The sequence below is a fragment of the Chelonoidis abingdonii genome, chromosome 1 (genome assembly GCF_003597395.2).
Source record: "Chelonoidis abingdonii isolate Lonesome George chromosome 1, CheloAbing_2.0, whole genome shotgun sequence".
Taxonomy (NCBI): domain Eukaryota; kingdom Metazoa; phylum Chordata; order Testudines; family Testudinidae; genus Chelonoidis; species Chelonoidis abingdonii.
This window is the reverse complement of record NC_133769.1, coordinates 164748563-164776000: the sequence shown is the minus strand read 5'-3', so window position 1 is coordinate 164776000 and position 27438 is coordinate 164748563. Positions and strand designations below refer to the sequence as shown.

Below are 27438 nucleotides of genomic sequence, written 5' to 3'. Positions count from 1 at the left end.
CCACGTTGTACGCTGGGAGTTGTAGTCCCGGGGGCGGGGCGCGCCAGCAGCAAGGTAGTCGGGCACGGAAGCTGGTGTCGGACCGCGCAGGATGGACAAGCTCAAGCGGGTTCTGAACGGGCAGGACGCGGAGGAGCAGGGCGGCCTGAGCGAGGTAACGAGCCCCCCCGGCCCCTCCTGCTGGCCGGGCCACCGCGGCTTGTCCCTGCTGCGAGCCCGGGCGGGGGCGGGAGGCTCGTGTCAGGGACTGGGGAGGCGGGCGAACCCCGCGGCCCCCCCGGGAACGCTCTGGAGGGGGAGCGGTGCCCTGCCCCGCCCCGCCCCGGGGAGCTCGGCTGTGCAGCGCGCTCCGGCTACTGTCCGAGGGGCTGGGAAGCGAGCTCCGGTCCCACATGCGAGCTTTACAGGGTCACTCCCCGCCTAGTCCGATGGTTCTCAGCCAGGGATAGCGGTACCTCCGGGGGTACATTAGCTCCTCGGGATAGTTGTCTCGTTTTACAACAGGCTACAGAAGAAGTGCCAGTGAAGTTAGTACAAACTCAGATTTCATACGATGACTTGTTTATGCTGCTCTGTATCCTGAAATGTAATTACAGGGTTTATATTCCAAATGATTTATAATTATTTGGTAAAAATGCGAAGGGAAGCAAGGTTTCAGTAGCAGTGCGCTGTGACAGTTTTGTATTTTTAGGTCTGATTTTGTAAATAAGTGGTTTTTAAGTGAGGTCAATCTTGGGGGTCCACAAATCAGACGCCTGAAAGGGATATATAGCCTGGAACGGTTGAGAGCACTGACCTAGGATACGCCTCACTGCAGTGTAACCCTGAGCTCAGACTGAAGCCTAGCTCCCGTTCCAGCCGCACAGATATTGTGCTAACCAGGATCAGAGCTCATGTTTTAAACAAATGTTATCTGTACTATCAATAACTTTAAACATTGTCAGAGTGTTTAAAGGGAAAGAATTTTAGCCACCGGGTGTATCTCTCACTGTTTGTGCTCTTTGTTGACTCTCTGCATTTCTTTCCTCTTAGACAATGTAAATCAGTTCCTCCTTGGTTTATGGTTTTGTTTTCAGGTTCTGAGTGCTACATTGTTTGGGTTTCAAACACTGCAGGGGAATGCTTATTTGTTTCTTTTAAACAAATTGGTTCGTTTTTACAAAAATAGTGTAAACATTTTTGTTCTTGGATTTTATAAAAAGCTACTTCCTGCAAAGCTTAAATCTTGAGCCAAATTTGATGCCATGCAACTTTTAAAATAAAGGGGCTTAATTTTTTAAGAATGTTTTGTATGTGGAAAGTTGACTCAGCTCACTAGAAACTAGTCTGGTATCATATACTTAAATGATTTCCAACTGAATGCATGAAAACAACTTCATAGTCACATCCAACTTCTTTCCCTCACCTTCATCCCATGTCTCTAAAAGTAAATACACTCTAGTGTGTAAAGGGCTAACATCCTCATGTATTCATAAATCTTAGAGTTCAGTAACTTTTTGCTGTTCAATGTATCCAACTGGATGTTTGTGGGTAGCTAGGAAATATGTTGCAGGACTTAACTCTGACTAGAAGGATGAAATAGCACCATTATAGTTCTGGTCCATTTTTTAGATGAATGCAACACAGAAAACAAAACAAATTGTGGTGCTTTTTATAAACTGCTTTTTCTTTGAAAATTTTGAATGGAATCTGCCTGATTTCACATCCAGTGAATATCGAAATTAAGGGTGGTAGAGGGGAAATTGATGAATAATAACTGAGAGGATGGCTACATTACAAGCGCTGTAATGTCACAGCTGTGGTGCTGCAACTTCTCTGCTGCTGTGTTGTAGTGTAGACACTTGTTACGGTAATGACAGGCTTTTCCACCACTGTAGAAAATCCACCCCCACAAAAGGCAACAGCTAATTCTATGGAAGAATCTTCTGTCGACCTAGCAGCTTCTGCACCAGAGCTTAGGTTGGCTTAACTACATTTTTCAGGTTGTGAATATTTTTGCACACCTGGGTGAGGTAGTTCCAGTTGACCTAACTTTTAGGTGTAGGACCAGGCCTTAATGTGGAGGTGAAGAACCTATGCTCGCTGAGGGGGTATGTGTCTGCTAATAGAAGAACAGGAAAGGTTTGGTATGTAGGTATGAATATAGCAGAACGAACAGACTATATAGTGCTGTGGCAAGCTATTCACTTATTGTAAGTGTCTAGGACTTGATAGGGGCCTCATTCTGTAGGTAATAACATACAGCTCTTGTTTACTTCAGTGGGAGTTTTGTTTGCAGTGTAGTTTCAAAACTGAGCTCTCTGTTAGCAATATTGCTGTTGTATATGGATTCACTTTTTATTTATTTTTGTGTTCTAGTGGAATATTTTTCACATGGTGATTAAGCTGCTGATGGAAATAGAGCTATAAAGTTTGTTTTGTTAAGTTGGGACACAAGTTGATATGTTAAAACTGAGATTCTCAAACTGGGGGTTGTGACCCCTCAGGGGGTTGCGAGGTTATTACTTGGGGGTCACGAGCTGTCAGCCTCCACCCCAAATTCTGTTTTGCCTCTAGCATTTATAATAGGGTTAAATATAAAAAAATACATTTTTAATTTATAAGGGGAATCACACTTAGGGGTTTGCTGTGTGAAAGGGGTCATCAGTACAAAAGTTTGAGAGTCGCTTTGTTAAAGGATATGTGTCTTTATTTGTTTTTGGCTTTCAGATAGTTGATGCAACTTCATTAAGCTGGGGCACAAGAGTGAAAGGCTTCATCGCTTGTTTTGCCCTAGGAGTTCTGTGTTCTGTCCTGGTAAGTTCTTCTTTGTCTGTCAACTTCTGCTCTAGGAGGAGGCTTGTGATTCGAGCACTGCAATTACTTTTTATAGCACCCCAAAATGGATAACAAAATGATGTACAAACTGACCCTAGTTCTGCTAATTGCTTGGGATTTTGATTAGGCATCTGGACTGGAAAGGGAACACTTTGAAATACAGCTGTAACATTAAACTAAAAAGAAGATGATCAGTTCACTTCCTCTTTGATTTTTGGAGGACTGGGTGATGTGTGGATCATTACGCAACTTGTATGGAACGTGATTCTCAAGTACCAAGGGGAATGATATGAGGTTGGCTACATGGGATGGGACTGGTAAACTAGTGCTGGGGTTCAGGAAGGGAATAGGATTCAGGCCAGGCAGGAGGACTGAGCCGGGCAATACTAAGGATTCATCTACATAGGTAAGTTGAGGGATTGTGTGGGAATGTTATTTAATCAGTCTATGAAGGTCAGATCAAACTGTTACAACAGAGTCAGAAGGTACGCTTTTGTTATGAACATGGTCCCTGACATGGTAAAACTGGCCTTGTAGATGGAACTACATCCTTTTGTACTATATCCATGTATCGGATATTCCTACTTTTGCTTAAAAAATAAAGATTTGCACAAATATGGCAAAATTGCCTATTTGTGCAGAAATTGATTTCAGTTTCAGGGATTGTTCCATCCCTGATGAAAGCAAAAAATTCCCAGACCCTTTTTATATAAAAGGAAGCTGGGTTCTGTCAGAAAGTATAATGCTCTGACCACTATTAAGAATGTGAACAAACACAAACCAACTTTTGTAACTGCCATTTGGGTTTAAGCTTTTTAGTGCTTCTTCAGTGCCACTGAAAACACTGTTTTGGGGCTATTTTTGTTTCCACATGAAACGATCTTTATCCAGTCAGGTCTATAAAATCATGACTGGTCTAGAGAAAGTGTTCACTACTTCTCATAACAGAAGAACTAGGGGTCACCAAATGAAATTACTAGGCAGCAGGTTTAAAACAAACAAAAGGAAGTGTTTCTTCACACAACGCACAGTCAACCTGTGGAACTCCCTGACAGAGGATGTTGTGAAGGCCAAGACCATAACAGGGTTTTAAAAAAAAACCCCTAGATAAATACATGGAGGATAGGTCCATAAATGGCTATTAGCCAGGATGGGCAGGAATTGTGTCCTTAGCCTCTGTTTGCCAGAAGCTGGGAATGAGCGACAGGGGGTGGATCACTTGATGATTACCTATTCTGTTCATTCCCTCTGGGACACCTGGCACTGGCCACTGTCAGAAGACTGGATACAGGGCTAGATGGATCTTTGGTCTGACTTAGTATGGGCATTCTTATGTTCTCTTATCTTCCTTTTCAGGGTACTTGCCTGCTATGGGTGCCAAGGAAAGGACTAGTTCTCTTTGCAGTATTTTACACTCTGGGGAATATTGCATCTCTTGGAAGGTAACATTTCTGTAAATTAGCTACTTGATACAAAGGCAGAAAAAGGGAACAGAATGAGGGTGTGTGAATGTATACATGCTTGCCTGAGTGGTGGAAATGATGGGACGTGAGGCTGAATGTTCACTTCTATGTACGGATCTCTAAAATTGAGGAATAATAGAAGAGGAACAAACATGACTGATTTAAACAGTCCAGTTCTTGGGAAATGAAGAGGTTTCAACTGGTATTGTGTCTTTACTCTTTGAATCAAATATTGTCTGGATATACTTGCTGAAATAAGAGGAATCAAATCTCATGCTTCCTGCAGAGGCCAGGAAGACATTGTGGCTTTCTACACTTTCCTCTGAACCATCAGCTATTAGTCCATGCTGAAGGCATATCTATATAGCTAGTCTCGCTGGCCTCACAAGAGACCTTGGCCATTATTGGGAAGAGGTCTTCATTGATCTATTTACAGTGTGCAACTTACACAAAAAACAAACAAGATTTTTGGATATGTAAGGAATGGGGTGGCAAATAATATGGAAACTGCTGTAATGCCATTACATAAATCAAAGGTGCAGCCTCATCTGTGGTGCTGTGTGCCATGGTGGTCACCCCATCTCAAACAGCATATTACAAATTCGAGCTAGAACGCTTGGTTTTTTAAGGTGGGACACGAGTTGATATGTTCAAGGATATGTGGGTCCTTAATTTTTTTTAACCTGGACTTTGCAATATTTATCATGTAGAGATTTCTTTTTCATTTAAGAGCTATGAGAATGATCAAAAGCATGGAAAAACTTAAGACTGAAGATTGAAAAGATTGGAATTCTTTACCTTAGAAAGAGGGAATATGATACAAGTACTAAGTAATGAATTTTCTAGATGGGTTAGCACAGGAAACCCTGTTCTCCTTGTCTCATAACATAAGAATCAGAGGACACTTAAGTAAAATTAAAAGTTGGGAAATTCAAAGCCAGTAAAAGAGAGTACTTTTTCATGCAGTGTGTAATTTGACTGTAACTCATTGCCGCATGACTGGGAGGGAGGGGAGACTAAAGAAACTCCCATCATCCCTGGCATGCAGTAGAATTAAGCATGCCAGTGGCTATGTGGCTGTCCTGGGTATATGCCATCTGGCTGATCTTCACAGGAATACTCTACTTGACTACTCCTCTCTCGTCATCTGTGGCTGGCTTGAGATTGCTTTCTTCTCTCTCCCACCACCCCATCTCCTCCATTATATGTATCTTGGGCTGCTCTTGACTGAAGCAATGGCAGCCTGTTGTCAGCAACAGGTGGGAGTAGAGGAGTCATCTTAGAACCAGAGAGAAAATGTGTAAATTAGCTGGACCAAACAAGCTAAGATTTAAAAGAAATAAATGAACATTTGATCAATTTAATCTGAGCCTTACTATGCTACAAAGTCAGCCGAGTCCGATGGCACTTTAAGACTGTGTCTAGCATGTTGATAGGAAGTGAACTCATTGACTTGTGTGTGTAAATGCAGTCCAGGTATCTCAGGGATCACTTTCGTCAAATCAGAACGGAGACCTGGAATGAGACCCATTGACCTCCACCAAGCTTGTCCCTACACCCCTTTTGTAATGTTTAGACTCCATCTCTGTTCAAATCCAGATTACAAATGTCAGCAGTTGCTTCTTCTGAAGACTCTTAGTTTGTTTGGTGCCCAGTTCTTGGTATGTATCTTCCCCATTGTCAGTAGGATACTGATTTTTATTTTGTAGTACTATCTGGCTGTCTTTGCTATACAGATAGCACCAATCACCATAATAACATAGGCATTTGTATCTAGTACAGTAGTGACCCTCTATGACAGAACGTCAATTTATGACAGCACAGTAAGCATGCTTGATTAGGGCATCTTACAATCTAATTTTGTTGCTGTATGTAGATGGTTTTACCTGTCTGTGTTGTTTTGCTTGTTACAGCACTTTTTTCCTTATGGGACCTGTGAGACAATTGAAAAGGATGTTTGAGCCTACTCGTTTGATAGCTACTATTGTTATGCTAGTAAGTATCAAAGGATCTTGTTTTAACTAATCTCATTCAGTGCAAAATTCCAGTACAAAGTCATCAATACTGCTTTGATCTAGTTAGGTTTCACTGTGCTGCATTTATTCCCGTTTTTATAGCACTGGAGAAGTATATAGTTATAGAGAAAACTGAAAAAGGCAGATCCCCTGTTCTGAAGAGCATAGCCTAAATCAGGGCACTACAGTACAGGGGGCAGTGGTTTAAGTGCACGAAGAAGTAGAATCATCATCACTGGGGATTGGTAGATGTTGCTGAAGTGGTTTTGGAGAAATCTCACACACACATGCAACATGAAAGAAAATGTGAAGGCAGGAGGGGGACTGGGATTTATTTAGAAGAGGGTTTGGGATGAAACAAGTGGAGATGTAGGCAGACAGAAATGTAACGTTAGAATGTCAACCCTCTTATTTTTATCTCTTATTTCTACTTACCCTAGCTGCTAGTTTCACTCTTTCTTAAAATGCCTGTAGATGATGTTTCATAACAAGGTACTTGGAGACTCTAGTCATCCTCAGTTGACTTACAGCTTCATATATTATTGAATTTTTGTGGTATCTTTGCATCTTAGCCTAATGCATCTAGTTAGTGGTTTTCAACCTTTTTTCATTTGTGGATCCCTAAAAGATTTCCAATGGAGGTGCAGATCCCTTTGGAAATTTTAGGTGTAGTCAGCGGATCCTGAGAGGGTCTGCAGACCGCAGGCTGAAAACCACTGTTTTATGGTAATGACAACCTTTTGTGGACCCCTTAGACACAGATTGAAAACCACTGATCTAGGTGGTTACTAGTCTGTAGGCTCTTTCATCTGTGAAGCACCTCAACAGAGGGCTTATTTTCACGTACAGCAGTGCAGCTGCAGCGCTTTAGCGACGATGCTGTCCCATGGTATATTTAATCCACCTCCCTGAGGCGGTAGCTCTGTTGACTGGAGAAGCTCTCCCATCTACAGAGCGTCATCTACATGGAGGGTTAGGTCAGAATAACTACATCACTCAAAGGTGTGGATTTTTTACACCCCTGAGCCAACGTAGTTATACTGATTGGCTGGGTCTACACTACAGACCTGTAAGTGAAAGTGTCAGTCTTCAGATGTAAATTTAAGGAGTCTAGCAAAAAGCCCCTCCAGAAGTGTCATAACCGTGCAGCTCCTATTTTATAGTAGATATAGGTTGTAGACATTACAGATACCTGAAGTGGATGGATCATTCCTACATTCAGGCCTTGTAACATTTTAAAATAAATATAATAGTAGCTAAAAAGTACTTGAACATTGTTCATAATCTCAATAAATATGAACTGGGTAGCTGTGTAATACCCCAGGGCTGCTGTTTTAGTGATTTCAGCAGGAAGCAGATTCATGGCATGTTTAGAGACTGACAAATCAGAGCTGCAGCCAGAGACAGAGAGCAACTGGAAAGTTCTATGTTTCTATTTAGATAAGAAAGCGAAGTAGTATACTTGAATGAGTACACTAACTAAAAAAAACGGACCTGGGAAAAAGTAGGAACCTACAGAAATTGCCACAAGCTGTGGAAGCCTTCTGCTGTTCCTTGACTGCAGCTGTGATCTTCCTTTTGTGACGTTCACCAGCTTGCTGCTTTATTGCATATTCAGAAATAGTATAGATAGGACATTTTAAATAGCATTTTTTACATTGGATCAGGTAAAATATTGCATTTCCCTTCAATCTTCCTTTATATTTGCAAAAAATAAATATATTTTAACTGTGGAGTAATCTCTCTAACTGAAATTTTCTGTTCTCTTCTAGTTGTGTCTCATTCTAACATTATGTTCTGCTTTCTGGGTGAGTATTTGGATCTTGTATATAGCCAGTGCACACTAACAAATATATGTGCTCATTATTTGATTGCATTATTGTCTGTTTTCTTTCAGTGGCACAACAAGGGGCTTGCTCTCATCTTCTGCATTTTGCAATTTTTTGCCTTGGCATGGTAGGTAACTTTTTCTCTCTCACACCCACACACACACCACCCCTAATAGGGGCAGGTGTAGCATCTGAATTCAATGGGTATGCTATACTAAACTCTTCTAGGAGATGGATTTTGAGTTATAGTCAAGGGGGCACCAGCCATCTGCAGCAGCACCCTTTCCCCTGGCACTGCAACCGTAATCCTGGCCTGGTGTAGAGGGGAGGTTCTGGAGAGGGGTAGGAGAGTGCAAGCCTGCACCACAATAGCAGCTCCTGGGCCTGGCTGCAGTTTCAGACATTTCAACCTGGCACACAGGGCTGCAGCGTCACTCATGTTTGGCACCATTGATTTGATAATTTCTGTGAGTGCAGCTGAACCCATGAACCCCTGCTAAAGTTGCCTCTGTGTCCCCCACCCAGTAACCTGGATTAAAATTAGCTTTAGTTGATAGACTGTCAGAGGACTGTGAAGTTGTATGAATTATGGTAGGGGAGTTCTCCCTTTCCTCTCGCCACCCAAACACTAACCATCTACCCAAATTAATCCTAATAACCTGATCTTCATGAGTGACTGTCCAGCAAGGCGTTTGACGTCAGGTGGCTTGTCCCTGCTGTCTGTTCCAGAGTTCTACTTGGAATGGGCTGGGGAAGAGCACTTCTACTGCAGAATCTCTCACTGGAACTCTCTCCCAGAGTGTCTCTTGCTCTTTTTGGAACCAGCAGCAAGGTTCCCTTGTTTGGATCAGTTTGCCTTTGCCCATTCAGCCTTCCCTTTTACACTAGCTCTTCCTTTCTGGATTATATTGTTCTTGACTGTTCTCTTTATTTTGTGTGGTTTAGATCAGGATTGCTTAGGGCCAGTTTCCTTTTCATTATTATAACTTTTGTACAACTTCCCAGGTTCATTGCTACAGATGCTATAGAAATAGAAGGTTGACTAGGTGTCCTTATCCAAGTCACTCAGTACATGACTAGCCAGATGACCAATCCTACTTGCCCCAGGGCTTGGTGCATGTAGGGTTTCAGAGAGAGGAGAATTATTGTTAATAAACACTTCTATAGCGAGTCATAGCTTTGCTGTGGCTCTAAGTGAATTCCACAAAGTTGTTTTCAGGAGTGTTTTGTCTTTATGTACACTTGGCCCAGGTCTGCATTAGCGGGGGAGGGGGAGTCGACCTAAGATACGCAACTTCAGCTATGCAAATAGTGTAGCTGAAGTTGGCATATCTTAGGTCGACTTACCTGGCTGCGAGGATGGCAGCAAGTCAACCGCTGCCGCTCCCCAGTCAACTCAGCTTCCGCCTCTCACGAGCTGGAGCTCTGGAGTCGACGGAGGGCATGATTGGGGATCAATTTTATCGCGTCTAGTGTAGACGCGATAAATCAACCCCCTATAGATCGATCACTACCCGCCGATCCAGCGGATTGTGAAGGCCTGCCCTGAGACACTTCTATCTCTGTTTCAGTATGGTGTGGGGAGGAGTTGTTACTTTTATGTGTGACTCTAATGTAATCTGAAGTAGATGGTAACTCAGTTTTTTTTAATGTTCTCTTCCTCTCTTAGGTACAGCATTTCTTTCATACCGTTTGCAAGGTAAGCTTGATTTTTTTTTTTTTTTTTTCCTTAGTGAATATCTATTAAACTCTATCTTACAATTAAGTCCCCTATAAACTGTATGACTTTAAAATGGTTATATGCTGCCATTTTTTCTGAATAACCTTAGAGTTGGTTACAAACTAAACACCTAAGAATTTTTTATCCATGACTGAAATGCAGCTGTTTCTGGGATGGGACATGGCAGCAGGGGGATAGGAGTTCTTACCATTCCCCTCCTTTCTCCTCCTCCCAGTAAATTCTTCAGGAAACATCAGAGTTCCCAGCATGTTTGCTGGTTTTTTTGCTGAAACTCATCCACTACTTTTTTTTCAAATGTTGAATGCACTGAAAGGCACACTGCATTCTGAGGCATGTAAAGTGCATGAAACTGTGTGAATATGCTGTCAAATAAATCTCACAAGTTATTAAACTCCCCCATGTTCTCAAACACTGCTGCCCTCCAGAATATTGATGACAAGCTTGTCCTGTCAGTTGCCAAATCCACCCAGGTCCCCTGTGACAAAATCAAATGGCCTTCACACCTGCAGAAATCATCCCACGCTGCCCAATGAAATGTAGGCCCATCACTTGAGGGAGATGTCCTTTGTCCTCCAGCTGCAGAGGTGTTAAATATCTGCTTCACCTTGAATGATTTCTTGCAACATGTCCTAGCTCCTACACTTACCAATCTGTTCTACCTAGTACTTAGTGCATGTCTACATTTAAAATGCTGCATCGGCACAGCTGCAGCGCTTTAATGATGACACTCTTAGCTGACAGGAGAGAGCTCTCCCATCGGTATAGTTAATCCACCTTCCTGAGAGGCACTAGCTATGCTGGCAGGAGAAGCTCTCCCGTTGACCTAACCCCTTGTGTAGAAAGCATTAGGTTGGTGGATTTTTCACACCCCCGAGTGACAGTTATACCAATATAGGTCTGTAGTGCAGACCTGGCCTTCGTCTCAGTGAACTAAAGCCACTTTACCCCTGAATGAGAGCATCCGCACAGGTGTTTAGCATGGCTTCATTTCTGTGCATTTACTTCACACCTTTAGTTGATTTTCCATAACTTTACTGAGTGTTCCCAAGTAGTCAAGTCCTTAGCTATGTGGTACATAGTCTGCAATGGAATCCTAAGAATTGCCTTTTGAAAACATAAGCAATAATCCAAATTATTGCAGATGAACAGTGGAGCTAAATTAGCTGTCCTGTGGGAACCTTAATTTAGATTTTCTTGTATGCATTTAAGATTTATTTTAATACTTTTCTTAGTGTGTATGCATACAAATGTGTGTCCAGTTCTGGCTTCCTTCCCTCCCTTTTCCCCCCCGCCCCCGACAAGTACATAGGTGCATCTCATTTAAACAAAACTTAAAGTTGTCTCCACTATGTAAATATCATCACACAGGTTGCGTACACATATGTTATGCAGGGGGAATGCTGCAGCCTTACATATGGAAATGTACATTGTGCAGGAATAAATGTCTAAGTCTTCAAGCATTGTTACTGCAATGAAATCTTTGGGGAAGCAGCCCAGTCACGTCAGTATTTCTCTCTCTCTCTCCACAGGGATGCTGTGAAGAAATGCTTTACTGTTTGTCTGTCATAACAGGTATATGTGCTGTTTTGTGACACTCTAGGAAGTACAGTGGAATTACGCTAACCGTTTTGTATGTACCTTCCTACTTGTGTCTTAAATATATGCCTTGCAGCTTCTAGTGGTTGGCTTGTATTAAAATCCAGCATATGCGGTTACTTGTAAACAATAATAGCAGAATAATGAAGTGGTGCTTTCTGTAACATTTAGCCCAGCTGGACTGACATCTAGAATTCAGGTTTTTTGTTGTAGATAAATTACACAAGTCATGCAGAGTGAAACAAAAATAACATTTAAAGAGACACTGTTAGCCTAAAAATATTAGAGTAGATCCTACACTGGTGTAAAACAGCACAGCTCGATTGTCTTCAATGGAATTATGTCAGTTTACATCAGCTGAGGATCTGTTGCATAGTAAGACACCAAGCCTGCACTTTCTGACCTCCTCCTAGCTTTGAAATAACTTTTAAAGCCCTAATGTCTCACCATTTAGATTTGTTTAATTTTTTCACTGGACAATGAAACTCTCCTGATCCATTCTTACTTCCTGGCTCTCTTGCAAGAGCTCAGTGCTGCATGGTGGGATTTATAACCCTACCAGGGAAGGTTTCAGTCTAAATGGGAAAACTGTTTTGGCTGAATATTTTTGAAGTTTTCATTTCTTTACCCAACTACTAACGTTTGGGTTTAAACTACTGACAGTGTCTCTGTAAAATAATAACTCAAAAAGAGCATTGATCACCATGGGGAAAAGTGCTAGGAATTCAGTGCAACCAAGGTAAATTAAGAGGCCCTTTACCGTCTATGGACCTGATTTCTGCAACTTGCCTGCAGCAGCTAGCAGTATCACAAGGCAGGAAGCTGCATTTCTTACATCAAGTTAGGTGCCCATCCTGTTCCCAGCTCTAGTATGGGAGAAACACAGAACCCAGGACTTGGTAGGTAAGCAAAGGAAAAACTAAGCTTCGGTTAATTTTCTGGGCACAGATTCTATCAGAGATTCTTTCTAAATGGTCCATATGTCTTACTTTAAAGTAGGAAAGCATTTCTATACACCCTTTAAAATGAAAAATCTCTACAGAGGGTGGCAGAATTAGTGTTCAAAAAGGAAGAGACACTATTCTTCTGACTTACCACTCTCATCGGTTCATAACATTTCTCACTTCTCTGCAAAGAGGTGAGGGATCATTAAATCCCCCTGCGGTTCAAATATCAATCTGTGGACCAGAAGAAATGCACAAGCGTATGATCTTTAAGTGTCTATATTCTGTGAAGAGTGATAGTAAGCTGTACTTGCTATTGCTAAGGAAATATATGCAGGATTAAGCTGCCAACTTGGAACAAATTCTACCTAGTGGCTGGGATTTTTATGACGCCAACAAGTTCCAAGACCACCTTAGCATCCTCTTTCTCGGAATCCTTAGCCAAGTTCTTGTGTGAGCTCAATACAGAGTCATCCGGCTCCAAGTTGTACAGTGGCTCATTGGCAAACTTGGTATAAGTTCAGTCCTTAGACACTCTTATGCTATGTGAGATACTGCTTTACCACTTCTCCTTTTAATGCATCCTTACCTTACTAGTACAAATGCTTATCTTTCACATTATGGGCTAGGACCAAAGTCTGGTAAGATGATGATCAGTGAGGTTTTGTAGACGATTGTTTGCAAAATCTTGGTGTTTTTTGCAGGGTTCATCCTTTGTTCTTTAAGGCCCTACCTACCTCCCAAAGACTACCACATCAGGGAGCCCGGTCACAACTTGTAACCTCGGGGCAGACGTGGTTCCGATTTGTAACATAGCTAGGACCTTACCCATGGCTCATAACCAAACTAGGCCAGCAACAAAACAGTACATCAGTTGCACAGTTTCCTTCTCAGATTCTAATAAACGTTCTGGATGCCATGAGTTATTTAAAAAACAAAAAAAGAACCTTTTTGTCCTTCAGTCGTTCTAGATCGCTTAGTGCGTTCCATTGTCACAGGATTCTTCTCAAAGCCCATCATCCAGTTTAACAGGATATCTATGGGCTTCTTGTGGCTAAAGTTACTTCCTTAGAAATCCATTAGGAACAGAACAGACCTTAAAAATATGCTCCAGGTATGCTTGAAAGTATGGGAGAGCTATAGAGAACAGGTTCCTCCATAAAATAATCTGTGTTTATGAATGAAAGGGAATGGGGGAATTAACATTGAAATTAATATGCTGACGCCATTATTTTTTCCACGCTTATTCCTTGAAAGGAAGGAGCAGTGAAGGACCCAAGAGACACTTTTCTGTTTGTACCCCCATGGTTTTTAAAATCCGATTTCATGATACCTTAAAGCAGTAGCCTCCCTGGGCCGCCTAGGTTTTAACAAATAGCGTTCATCTCTCTCCTTCCCCAGGAAGAGGCTCAGCCACCTGGGCAGATGCCCTGATCTGTTATCTTACTCTGTGTTGCAGTCCTGTTGGGTGGAGACTGTGGAACATTCCCCTAACAACAACCTTGCTGCTGTCCTCTGTATGCACACCAGCTCTCCAGGGGTCCTGGCCACAAGATATTACTAAACTATTCCACTTCCACTATGAAAGCAATTCTGGCTTCAGCTGTATGCTACTAAGGTCCTGAAGCCTCTGTACCACCACCTGAAGTCTAGATCCTAGGGACTAGAGGGGTGTAGAAGTGCGACTGCTGACTTTTCGAACCACAGTAGCCTCCTGATTTGAGCCAGAATCTATACACAACTGTAACCTCTGACTGTGGTTTCTTGTTACTGGGCAGTGTGTTGCTGAGCAGGCAGCCTCTCAGGGTTGAAGCAGATTCCCTTAGGCACTGAGAGACGCAGCAGCAGACACTCATTAAATATCCATCAGGGGGTGGCAAGTGTAATCTTCTAGGCTCTGTTCAGTTAGGGTCCCCCCTCCCAAATCATCTGCACGTGGAGAGCTTGGGGAAAACTAGGGACAGTTGCCCCATTCACATTGTCTCCTGTTGGTGTTCTTGAAGCTGCTGCTTGACTGGTCGTTTTGTAACTCTGTTAGAATACCAAGTTCCCCCCCCTTTGGAGGTGATGAAATCCCACTTTTCACATGATTTGCAGACAGGTGGACACCAGTCATTGTCCAGCAATTGAATTTTCTCTGGGGAGATGATTCTCATTTGCTTTCAGGCTGCAACAAAGCCTAACTCTGTTTACACACATACAAAGCCTTGTCCATCTCTCACAAACGCATCACATTTTGGTTTGGGCAGTTTGGCTTCTTTTGGTGGCTTTATTATTTCAGCTGCTTCTGAGCTCTGATTTCCAGGGAGCTGCATTTTTTAATATGGCTTTCTAGTTTATTATGCTTCCTTAAGGCTGCATGATATAGTGGTTAAAGCAGAAAGCTGGGAGGTTTGTTTTTTTCCTGGCTAGGACAAGTCACTTACACTAAGGCACACAGGTTAACTGGGAACTGAGCCACCTCCCAGTCTATATCCTGCTAAAGGATCCTATCCAGGTTTTTTGTAAGAGTCTTTGCAGTGTTTACAAAATGCCTCTGTAAGAGGCAATTAGAAAATCTATCCCTTAATGCCTTGCTCGAGCCCAAGTTTATATTAGCACTAGCGTCTCTGTGGGAATTCTTGGAAAGCTCTATGTAAGTAGCATATGCGTCCTTTCCCCCCAAAAGTGCTGTTAACCAAGTCCATCATTGTAGGAGCGTAAGCAATTAAATCCTGCCATTCTGGATTGCTTGTTCCTGTACTTCAGATCACTCATTTCTTGACTGTCACTGCCTTCATAAAGGGCTAGCACTTGCACTGGAATGTTGCACCAGGGCACACAGCTTTCTAACCCAATCAGAAGCACTAGAATCAAACAGCAGTTTTATACACTGGATAGAACTTTTGTGTCTGCATATTAGCTGCTTAGAACCTTCATGCTAACTTTTTGACAGAATGGTTAATTTTATAAATAGGGAATTTAGGATTTGGAGCTGTACAGTAATTTGTTGCCAGCACACAGATTGTCTGGGTGTCTTAAATTTCAGATCCACAAACTAATTATTTTAAATGGCCAGTTTCAGCCCTACAGCTCTCGAGTCAATAAGTTTAGTAAACTGTATTTCATGTAGGGTTGATGAATGTCCTTAATGGAGTGAGGTACGGGAGGGGGACTCAGAACTTTGAAAGAAAGGGGAGGGCAGAGGGAATGGAGGCATAATAACTACTTTAGTGACAATAGTGTTCATATTATCCTCTGGCTTTGAAAAAATTTTCCATGAATGAATCATACTCTTGTGGTTGGGGGGCTAACTGGGTAGGAAAGACTCCATCCAGACTGTCTCCAATATGAGAAACACTCAGGTTTGTGGGTTCACCTCCAAATGGCATTGCCTAATAAAACCACTTCATTCTACTGAAACAAAGGCTTGTGACTTCTACTTGCTCGTTAACACCTCTGTTCAGATTGCTGCTATGTTTGATTGCAACTGAACACTTGCCTTGTTACTGAAAGGTTGCATTCCCATATTTGTGCCTGTAATTCACCTGTCCTCTTTGTATGCCTGCCTATTACAGTAGTCACTGTATTCTACCTGCCTTGCATACACAGCTCATCCACTATGGTATCGAACAACATAATAGTGTAGTTAATGTGGAAGTAATGAAACTGGACAGTAGAATACATTCCATGTGAACTCATTTGCACTGACAAGGCAGTTATTTTTGTTGTGAAACAAGCTTCCTTGTGTTTTCTGTTCTGGTGAGTGGTTATTTATTGATGGGTGGGTGGGTAGGTAAGTGTCTTAAAGCCACCAGATTCCTGTATACAGTTCCCCACATTCAGCACCTTTCTGCTGAGTGTGTAGTACATCAAGAACACATAGAAAATAGTCTTTCATTCATTTAAAAAAAAATCATATGTTGGATCTCAAAGCTTCTTCCCCTTGCCACGCTCCTTCCTAACTTTACAGAACACACAACCACAAGGGCTGAGATTTTCAAAGAAGCTTAAGGGACATGCGTACCAAACTCAGTGGGATTCAAGTATCTAGCTCCCTTAGGCAGGGTTGAAAGTCTCAAAGCAGCTTGTCTTTCATTTGCTGAAGCTGCCGTACATGTTAATGCAATGCTACTTTAACCAAAAAAGGCCTTAAAATGCAATTCTAGCCTGGAAAATAACTTTAAAAAAAATAAAATGCCTGACTTGTCAGATTCAGTAGGAACAGAAATTAGAAAAACCTTTTCACCTGGAAAGAAAGCACATTAAATAGAAAAGGCTATATGCAATTTTTAATCACTCTTCTGAGTGGAACCTGACTTTAATGACACATAATGAAGTGCACTTTGAATACTGACACTGCCTGAGGCTTTTTTAGTGATAACAGCATTTTAGAAAAAGAAACAAAATATTCACTCTTGTTAGTAATTTTACTATTGTTGAATATTAAAGACAAGTTGGATGGGCAATCTTGAAACCCAAGGATGTGTGTTTTGTACTCTGTACCAGGTCTTAGATACAGAAAGTAATCTTGTGAAAATTACTTTTCAAATTTCACATGATGTCGGTATGGATATTCCTGGAGAATACAGCAAAGCTACCAGAATTCTGCGCTGCATCCTGGGGCAGGTTTCATTCAGGGAATTGAAGCTCTGTGCCAAATTTGTGTAAATTGGGAGCAGATTGCATCTATTTTATCTTCAATGCAGATGTATGACCCACTGTTCCCAGCATGCAGTTTACTATGGTCCACATTTTTCTATTAAAAATCGTGTCCATAAAGTGTATTGTAGAAGTCTAGTGGGGGAACGCATTTGGCTAACCTTCATGTACCAAGAGATGACACTTTCTTGTATGTGATTGCAATCTGTCGTTTTAACTAGTTTAATTTCTAAAAATAGTTTGCAGTCAGTTCAGTTGCCTTATTTTCATCATGTTAATACCTTCTTTTCAAGATCAACACCATTGGTATCTGTAATATTCTTGTTAAAGGTTCTAAAAACTATTCAGTAAAAAACCCATGTTTTTGTCCTAAATGCAAATGTGTCCATGTTAAGACCATAGTAAATCCTAACCAGATTGTGAAGGTAAGCAAAGCTGCTAAATATGGGGGTATTCCATTTTTAAAATCTCGTGCCGAGCTTTGAAATGTAAATGTGATTTTTTTTAAAAAATAGCTTTATCAACTGAGAGAGTTCTGTAAAACAAACAAACATTTTGTGAAATTCTCCACTACAATAACTGTTTTGTATTATATGCTGCTTCTGGACCTTTTATATATATCCTGGTTGCTTTGTCTGACTTTGTAATTGTTCAGTAAACGTTTTTAACTTATTGCAAAAAAATTTCTGTAATGAAGCTAGATCCTAAGACGTGTGAACATAATTGTTTTTCAATAAAGTTGACACTGCAGTAAATGATCTGTTGCTTCTCAGTTGCTTTTAATTTTTAATTTAAATGATGCAGAGTTTTCAGGTGAAACCACAAGTGAAGTTAAGTAGTCCATAGAAAATAGAATAGTACAAAAGGACTTCTTTTATTTTAAATTCAGCTTGTGTGTGTGTGTGTGAGAAATAGGAGAAGATCGGGTGAGGTGGTATAGAGTGAATATAGACCTGAGAGCCAGGAACACTTGGTCTGATCCTCTCTCTGACACTTTCTTTCTCTGATCTTGGTCAAGTCCCTTGATCAAAAAGCAGAGACCATTTTTGAAAATGTTGATATGCCCTCATTTTTTGGTCTGCCTGTAGTTACTCACACTGTTAAAGAATTGGTTACAATTCTTTAGAATAAATGGAACAGTTACATGTCTGGTCGCACCCACAATGTGCTAGGCTCTATTCTGTGTAGGTTCTTGTACTGCATACTGTAGTATGAGTGCCTTTCAGTAGTGCATTAAGCAAGATGGCTGATATGTCGTATGTGTTCTCTCATCTCTCCCCAGGGGGAGAACTGTATGCAGTAAAGTATTTTGTTTTATATTGACTAATATACGCTGGTTAGCATACCTGTCTATTAATCTGATAATACTGTCTGCAACATATATTCCAAGCATTTAAGTATATATTATTAAGCATTAGTACAGAAATTATAGAGGCCAAATTGGCCTGTGCCTTTTGTTATAGTCCTGTACGCACATGCTAAGTGTCCCATAATACCTTGAAGTGAGCTTGGGCTCGAGTAGATAAGAAAACTGTCAGTATCAGTACATACGATTATTTCCTCACGGCAACAGGAAAGGCATTACCCACAGAAACCTAGAAGGTGACTTCATGCCTCTTAGTACTTGGAATGCATGTGCTCAGAAGAAAGATAGGGGTGCATAATGACCTGGAATGCGTGGGTTCAGAACAAAAGATAAACTGGTACATCATGGTGCCAGAAACAAACAAGGTAAACAGTGGTTGATTAAATTCAGTTTCAGGAGACAAATGTAGTACCTTTTTTACTGGTAAACAAGTAGTGTATAAAATGATGGCTTTAGGAATGTAACTTCTTGGAGCACACCTGTGTAATGTGAATGTAACATCATTTCACTGGATTGCTGTTCGAAGACTGGTGTATAGAACCTTTTTCCTGTACTGTTTTAATAAACCTGATTGACATTGATTATTGGGTCTCCTGAGTATATTTCACAACAAACCACCATGTGCTCAAGCAAGTGACTATACAATTGATCCACATTTAGGATTTTTAATATATACACATGTGGCTATGTTAGAGAAGGCAATGTCAAAGAAATGGACCTTGCACTTACAGCAGAAGGTGGTGAAGTTTGTGATGGTCCTTAGTTCCTGGAGGAATTCATTCCACAGTCTTTTTGGTGAGCCCTTGAACTGGAATTCCTGTGCTGTAGGAAATTCTGAAATTTCAAAAAAATATTTTTTTCCAAAATGAACAAAAATGGAAATTTCCTGCAGTACATGAACTCCGTTATTTGGTTTCAACATTTTCAAAATGTTTTGGAAGGTCCCTGCTCTGCCAGGAGCCCTGGGAGGTGGGTTGAGAAGTTGGAAGCTCTGGCAGTCCCCAGTCTGGGACAATCAGCCTGGAAGACTGCCCTGGAGCCAAAGAGCCTGCAAACCCGAGCTCCCCAGCATCCCTCTAGGCAGGCTGCCAAGCAGCAGGGGAGCTGCAGAGCTGAGAACAATTTTTCCAGTGGAAAATCAGAGATTTCCAACAGCATTGACATTTTTCTGCAGAAAATGTTGATTTGTCCAGAAAGTGAATTTTCTTGTTGGAAAATCAGACAGCTAGGGCCCAAACAACTCTGTCTTTAAGTGTTATCTCAACACACATGAAGACTCAGGCCTAAAGAGTTTACTGTCTATCAAGTCCCTAGATTAAGTACAGAAGGGTCCAATATGATCATCTAGTCTGATTTCCTACATAACACAGTCCAGAGGACATCACTAAGCGATTCCTGCATCAAGCCTATGATGTCTGGTTGAGCAGGAGCATGTCTTTTGGAAATGTATCTAGTCCTGATGTCAAGACTTTGAGCTATGGAGAATCAAACACATCCCTAGGTAAGTTTGTTTCAATGGTTAATTACCCTCACTGTTAATTTGCTCATGTCTAGCCTTCAATTTATCTAGCTTCAGCTTCCAGTCAGTGGAATCTTGTTACGCCTTTCTTAAGTCCTGGGGCAGAGACTGTGTCCCGTTTTTCTAGGTGGTGGGCAGGTAGCATATTTCCTGTTGGGGATGAGAGACTCAGAAGAGTGATTTGCCTCTTTCCCCAACTCCCTCTGTGCCCCCCTCGCCTTGTGTTTTTTTTTGTTTTTTTTTTTTTTAAGATTTTGATTTACTCAGGGGAAGTTTCCTGTGATGTGAGAAATTCAGTGTCAGGGAGAGGTTAGGATCTGAGAGGGTTTAATTTCTGTGTGTGCCGCCTTCATTGTTCCAGTCTATGTAGCAGCAGCCCAAAGTTTAGTGTATGATGGTGATTGCTTATCCAACATGTACAGGAGACGCTTAAGAAATAGGGTTCTGCTCCTTTTTTCTTTCTACTCCCGGGAGACTTGATCATGTGAGACAGGGAGTGAATACACTGAGATCTGGAGGACTTGCTGTAGGTATGATTGAGGGGAAGATTTGGAATGGGGATATTTTAGTTCTTTTGGCAGCCTGCTGGAGGTGCTCTCTCAGGCAGGTGGATGAAGGGGTAGCTTTGAGGGCTTGGGCTTTTGATTTTTGTGGTAGCAAGCATTGGGCAATGATGACATGGCAGAAATAAAGTGCATAAGAGTTGTAGGCTGGAGCAGCTGTTTCAAGACTGTCCCAGTGGCTTTGTCTTAGCTACCTCTCCGGATGACAGGATTGTAGGGGGACAAAAGCCCTGGCTTTCTTTCATGCTTTTTAGTGCAAGGTCAAAGGTTAAGGTACCTACTATACACAATTTATTGAAAACTGACCCCTCAACTTTGCAAGCTCACCATGATGGATGCTGCTGGGCCTATTTTGCATGGTCATCTCTGGCTTAGTCTTTGGTGCAGGGTAAAACAAAGGTGCAGGAAGTGCACTTGTGATTGCATTTGGGTTTAAATGTACAAGGGCTCTTACACTCATCCCCCAATATTGTCTACCTTGCCTAGCAGTGTGGGTCCCTCTCCTATAGGAGGCATCATGAGGTGGATTCTCTTCCACTGCTGCTAAACCACCATGACACCTATTAATTCTCCACATCCTTCCTGAACAGGATCTGACTCTTATGAGGAAGGCATTTTCCAAAGCTTCTGAGTCTGCCATCTATGGGATAGGGGCAAGAAGTAAAAATGATTATTTTTCAAAGATGATGCTCTCCTGCAGCTCCTATTTGCTTTGAATAGGATTTGGGGGACTCAGTCCTTCTGCAAAATCAGTCCACTTCAATTTAGGTGCCCCATGTATGGATTTAGTGCCTTAACTGTATCGAGGCCAAAATCCTAACTCTTCTTTCCCAGTGTAAAAGATCCCACCTACTTTCACTTCTGAGAAGGCTCTGAAATCTAAGGGTTAAAAAAAAAAATCCAAAGTAATGTTCAACCTCTGTTCCTCAGCTTCCCAACAGTGGGGCAATAATATCAATCCACCACAGAAGCGAGGTTGTGGAGACAAATTCGTGATTGTTTTAGAGCTTGGGGATCCTCAAAGTGAAAGAAGGGAGGGAAAGTACAATAATTACCTTACAAAATATTTTTAATCAGTCTAGTCAGATCAGATCTGTTTTCAATTTTCTTTTTCCCTCCCGAAATAGAAATAAGTAGTTCCATTTTCCTGTTGCCTATGATCTCCACTGAAATTCCAGACAATCAGGTCCCAACAGCACAAGTTGTCTACATATACACTAGAAACACGTCTGTTTGGCTTTGCATAGAAACTAACCCCTTCCCAACAATAATGAAAAGACTAATCTTTCCTAAATCTCTTGTAGTCCAATAATCTCCTAGGGTGCTAGATTCATGATTAAAAACACTGCTGAAAGCAGCTGTCTTCTTTTTTTAATTATAACTCCATACTTGGTGGATGTTGTTTCCTGCTAGTGTCATGGCGAATGAGGTGTTCAATTTCCCACGGCTGCTGGGACTGAATGTTCAGAGAGGCTTACTTATTCAGGTGGTTCAATGGATACTGGGGAGATGGAAAGAGTGATTCTCGTTCTCGTGGATTTCATTTTATCAAGAAGGGTTCTCTTTTATTTGCAGGCGTGGGCCTGAAGACAAAAACTGGCTATTGAATGTCAGATGGAGAACAAGCCTTGTTAATTATTTTTTCCTTCTATATCTCAGCAGCTGTTGGCCAAAAAGGGTTTGAGTTTAATCAGACAGTCAAAGAAATAATCCAAGCAATGCCTAGGCGAGCATGCTGATTGTTGGAGCTCAGCAAAAAAAAAGTCCTAGTGAATCTTTTTTTAATGGATTTAGCCTCTTTCCCCTTTGCTGTTTTTCCTGACTTTCTTGGGTCTATTCACTTAAAATTATTCACCAAATAATTATATAAATGAATTTTGGATTTGGCATTAGCTGTTCACCAGGACTGTCCAATAATTTGAAATTTGAGCTGCATTGGTTAGTTTTTGATTGGATGCAAGTCACACAATACTGCTTCTGCTCCCTGGTTGGATGAATATAACTCCTAGAATTGGGTTTTCAATGCAGACTCAAATTTATAAGCTAAATATTAGCTTTTTGTACATAGTCATTGTTTTGCCAAATATCTCTGGTGGTAAATTTGTGCACTGAAGTATTTACAGGAAGTAAATGCAAAAAGTGTATGAATGTCACTCCTGCAGCCATCCTCTCCCTATGACTACATGAGGAAGATAGAGTTGACCAGTTTTATGTGTTTAATGATTGATGAACACAAATAACCAGTGTTCTGTGTTCACTTACCAAGGAAGCTTCATATAGAAGCAAATACCAGGCATGGGGCCATTTTCATAGATTTCCAGAGTTGAAAGGGACCTCAGGAGGTCATCTAGTCCAACCCACTGCTCAAAGCAGGACCAATCCCCAAGTATTTTTTTTTTTGCCCCAGATCCCTAAGTGGCCCCCTCAAAGATTGAGCTCACAACCCGGGTTTTAGCAGGCTAGTGCTCAAACACCGAGCTACTCCCCTAGAAATAAGACTCAGCAAAGGTTTGGAACAGGTCAGGGAATCAGTAATTCCTACATTCAGCTTCTGATCCCAGCAGCCTGGAAATCCAAAATGACGACAGTTCCACCCTTTTTTTTTTTCTTTTTTTTTAAGTAAAAAAACATAAGAACGTGTACTGGTCAGACCAAAGGTCCATCTAGCCAGTATCCTGTCTACCAACAGTGGCCAATGCCAGGTGTCCCAGAGAGAGTGAACCTAACAGGTAATGATCAAGTGATCTCTCTCCTGCCATCCATCTCCACCCTCTGACAAACAGAGGCTAGGAACACCATTCCTTACCCATCCTGGCTAATAGCCATTAATGGACTTACCCTCCATGAATTTATCCAGTTCTCTTATAAACACTGTTAAAGTGGAAAGACAAAATTAAATTTCCCCAAACAACTCTGTTCACTAGTCTATTATCTGCTTTCTGGCCTACAACTCGTTCCATCCGGGCAGCTAGATCGGGCAGATGTTTGTATCTTCCCGAAAGCTTTATAAAGTGGGTCTTGGGGCATGCAGATGTTGTAAAGCATGAAGAATCTGGCGCAAGATGAGGCTTGAGATACAGATTTTAAACCGATCATTTTTGGCCTGAGTGCTCTGCAATATTTTTGGCATGCAGCCTAGGTGTGTCGTCAGGTGTTTGTGTTTTCCAATCCTAGAATAGTGACCAGTGCAGATCACCGCAGTTAGGATGGACTGTCACAAGGAGCATGAGTCACTATCTAGCCATTTTAAAAATGAGCCACATTAGCTCGCATCCAAAAACCCAGCTGACCAATTATTTGAACAAAATGAGCATTTTTCCCATTTCAATAATTCACATAGTTTTAGATCCATTTAGTTCCAACTTCGCTGATAAACAGTCAAATTCTCCATTGGGCAGATCTATGGTCTGAAACATTTTGGCCTCAAAGCTGTTTTCATGGGATAATGACTGGTGACAAGGGGCTCTAGAACAGAATGGCCAATGTTGTTCTTTATTCGAGGCATTATTCTTGCTTCCCTTACAGGATGCTGGAGCCCCAGTGAGGGGTTGCTGTTGCATCTCTCGATGGCTGTGAGAACAGTTGTTACGTGATGGGAGAATGAGAAAGTTGCAGGAGGACCAGATACAGAAGAAAAATGTTCTATTTTTGCCTTGAATGCAGCATTTGCCAAACTTCCAAAAGTTGAGCTCCGCTTCACAAAAATGAAATCAATCACCATCCCACCCAGAAACCTTGTCGTTAAAGGCCATCCATCTTAATACATCCTCGTTGCCCCTGCCCCGGCTTGTCCTTTGGGCCCTTCCAGGGTCCTTTGGGACCTTCCACACCTTGATGTAGATCTTCCTACCATGGCCCTGCAGCTCCTTTCTTATATACATTGATGAGCCATGAAATAATTAATAGCATTGACATTTAAAGTACCATTGCTGGCATCTGACTTTGATCCCTGAGTTCACACCTCAGAGCTATTTTTCAGGCTGTCTGCAGACTCAGGCAGACTTGCTAGCTCAGTTACACTCACTCCACAGTTTGATGGGTTTGTTGTTGTTTTTATTTTCTGCAACCATAACAGCTGTAGACTAATTTTTAAAAGGTAAAATAAAAGCTGGGACTCTGGAGGCTAATTGAGAGGTTTGTCTGTCCCACTTCAACCCCTCTAACTAGTCAGGGAGGGACACACCCTGCATTTTGGAAAATGCTGATGGTTCAATAACCCCAAAGCTATATTAATGCAGCTATAAGACTGAGATTCTACTTATGCAAATGTTTGGACAGTTGAGCACCTGAAGTGTATTTCCCTTTGCTGACATTTTTAAATGTGGGTACTGAAAGTTTGGCACTTCGATCCATCTTGAGGGTCCATTTAAAGTGCTTGCTATGGAAGTGTTCAGCACCCACAACTTCTGTTGTTTTCAGTGGAAGTGTTGGATGCTGAAGATCTCAGAAAATCAGGCCACTGGTTTAGTTGGCCTAAATATGGATCTAGGTGCTGGCTCTCGGCATCTGAGTTTGCATTACTGTGTGTGGTGCTCACATTAATATAACACACCAAAGGAAGTTGCTTAAACTAATTTGCTGCATCCAAAAAACAAACAAATGAACACCCCCCTTCTCGTGCCCCCTGAATTGTTCCAGTGTCACAAATAAGCCTGCTAAACATTAATCAAATCCATCATCTGCCTGTGACTAGCAAACAACTGGCCTCTAGAGATTCAGCGACAGTATCCCCTACTGCTGTCCTGCTTCCTTTCCTCTCCAACCACTGTGGTCTGTTTATTTCTGTGTGTACATTGATTTGCCTGGAGATCTGAGCAACCTGATGCTGGGAGTTTGGATCGATTTTCAGAGGTGCAGCTGAGCAGGTACCACTCCAGTTGAAATCAGTGGGCCTGATGGGCAGTAAGTATCTCTGAACATTAAGTCCCGTGTCATCTTATTTATCTGTCAAACGAACATGCCAAACTACAGCTATAGAAATAATACCGTCATTATGTGGCTGAGTCATCACTGCTGCAGGTCCCCATCTTTGACACTCCTGAGTTCTGAGCAACTGAATTCCTAACATTAAGTTTGCATCTAAATAATGTTTGCATTTAATCTCCTTGGCATGAAGTAAGAAAGATTTTAAAAAATGGCAGGAAATCTGTATGTATGTATTTAGAGCTGGTTGAAAAACTGATGATTTTTCCCAAAAACTTTGTATCAATGTTGAATTTTCAAAAGATTTCAACTAGTTTTAATTTATTTTTTGTATTTTTCCATGTTTATATATAAACAACTAAAAGCCACCTGCCCTGTCCTCTAGGTGCTTGTTACAACATTTGACATTGTGCAGTGCATACAAAAAGAACAACTTATCCTCTCCATGCAGCAGAAACAACCAGCTGAAGTATTAATTTATAAATACTCTACCCTACACAAATTCACTAACCCTCATCACCACCCATCTCATCAAAAACCTCCTGGCTTGATTTTCAGAGGGAGCTGAGCACCCCAAAATCCCGTTGACTTCAACACGCATTGCAGGAATCCAGCATGCTGAAAATCAGGATATAGTGGGTATTAACTGCAGGAATGAGCCCTAATATTGCAACTGAGAAAGGAAGCTGACTTCTTGGAACTGACAAGGTAATCTAACTCACTTCTTTATTACAGGAAAGCTGATCAGAATATGGTACTTTAAGGCTGACAGTATCTACGGGGGAGGGTTAGCTCAGTGGTTTGAGAATTGGCCTGCTAAACCCAAAGTTGTGAGTTCAGTCCTTGAGGGTTCCAATTAGGGAACTGGGGTAAAAATCTCTCTGGGGACAGGTCCTGTTTTGAGCAGGGGGTTGGACTAGATGACCTCCTGAGGTCCCTTCCAACCCTGATATTCTATAGGAAGCAAAATACTTTAAAAAACCAAGGTTTGGAAATAGCAGGGCTAAGAGGCACAGTGGCAAAAAACATTTGAGCCTTGTCTAAATTACAGCTTCCTCTGTTGCTACCACTGCTGGGAATTGAGTCCTGATTTGTTCTAGTGTAAACAAGTCTCTTCAGTCTGGTACTGCATGAAATCTTTGCAAGACTGGAGCTCCCCTCCTTTGAGGCTAAATTCCAATAGCCTCATTCTGTGCAGGACTCTACTGGAATCAAAGGGACTACTTGCAGAATGAGGTACTATTCAACACAAAAGGGTGCAAAATCCAGCCCTGTGTGCTTAGGAGCACGACACCGATCAGGCTTCTTGTCCTGTAAAGTCTGGTGGACTTTGTAAACATGCCATGGGTCTGATGGACCTTGTTAAATTCTGCAGACTGTTGAAAGTCTGCCAGACCCTTAACCACTCATTATAAAGTGCGCCAGACTTTTATCAAAGCAGGAGCTGAATGTGTTTCTTACAATGAAACGAATAACTCCAAAAATACGCCCTTCCAACTTCTCAGAAAAAATCAGAAGCATAAAAGCGCATCAAGGGCTGTTGAACTAAACAAGCTTGAAGTTCTCTGTCATGTCGTTTTTGGGTGACCTGAAATTATTAGTATACTTTCCAAAAAGAGAACTGTACCTTTTAAAAAATCCCATAGATCTGAACCGCTGCTTGTCCTAGACTCCTGACATTTTGAACATGCACTGAATTGTCCTCTAGGCACAAGACCAGATGGGCAAAATTTAGGTGCAGAGGGGCCTTTTTTTATTGTTGTTCTATTTTAAGAAAAAGGGGAGCAGGGTGAGCACATTGCGATTTCTGATCGAAAGCTCGCAAGACTAGCATCTCTCCACCCCAGTCTTGAATGTTGCTAGCTGACTCTTACCCCTTTGGCTGGGGTTTGCATCAGCACAAGCACAATTTCCATGCATTGTTTCAGTTTGGAAATGAAACAATTTTCATTAATGGAAACCCGGTTCTCAAACAGAACAATTAGACCCACTTCAGATTGAAAAAACATAAAAGCCCATTA

The 27438-nt window shown here is 41.6% G+C and overlaps 1 protein-coding gene across 1 annotated transcript; it reads left to right on the top strand.

Annotated features, from left to right (window-relative positions):
- Positions 1–21: 21 nt before the first annotated feature.
- SFT2D2 (SFT2 domain containing 2) lies at positions 22–17804 on the top strand. The gene is made up of 8 exons (XM_032791002.2): positions 22–154; positions 2710–2796; positions 4174–4259; positions 6194–6275; positions 8068–8103; positions 8193–8251; positions 9794–9823; positions 11395–17804. Exons 1-8 carry the CDS (start codon positions 92–94, stop codon positions 11432–11434), a joined length of 483 nt encoding a protein of 160 aa, XP_032646893.1. The 5' UTR covers positions 22–91; the 3' UTR covers positions 11435–17804.
- The last annotated feature ends 9634 nt before the right edge of the window (positions 17805–27438 follow it).

Bases quoted from the DNA above. Each gene is read 5' to 3' on its own strand.
- SFT2D2 (XM_032791002.2), top strand. From the start codon at position 92: ATGGACAAGCTCAAGCGGGTTCTGAACGGGCAGGACGCGGAGGAGCAG. The intron at 6,276-8,067 runs GTAAGTATCAAA...GTTCTCTTCTAG, and splicing joins TAGCTACTATTGTTATGCTA to TTGTGTCTCATTCTAACATT. The intron at 9,824-11,394 runs GTAAGCTTGATT...CTCTCTCCACAG, and splicing joins TCTTTCATACCGTTTGCAAG to GGATGCTGTGAAGAAATGCT.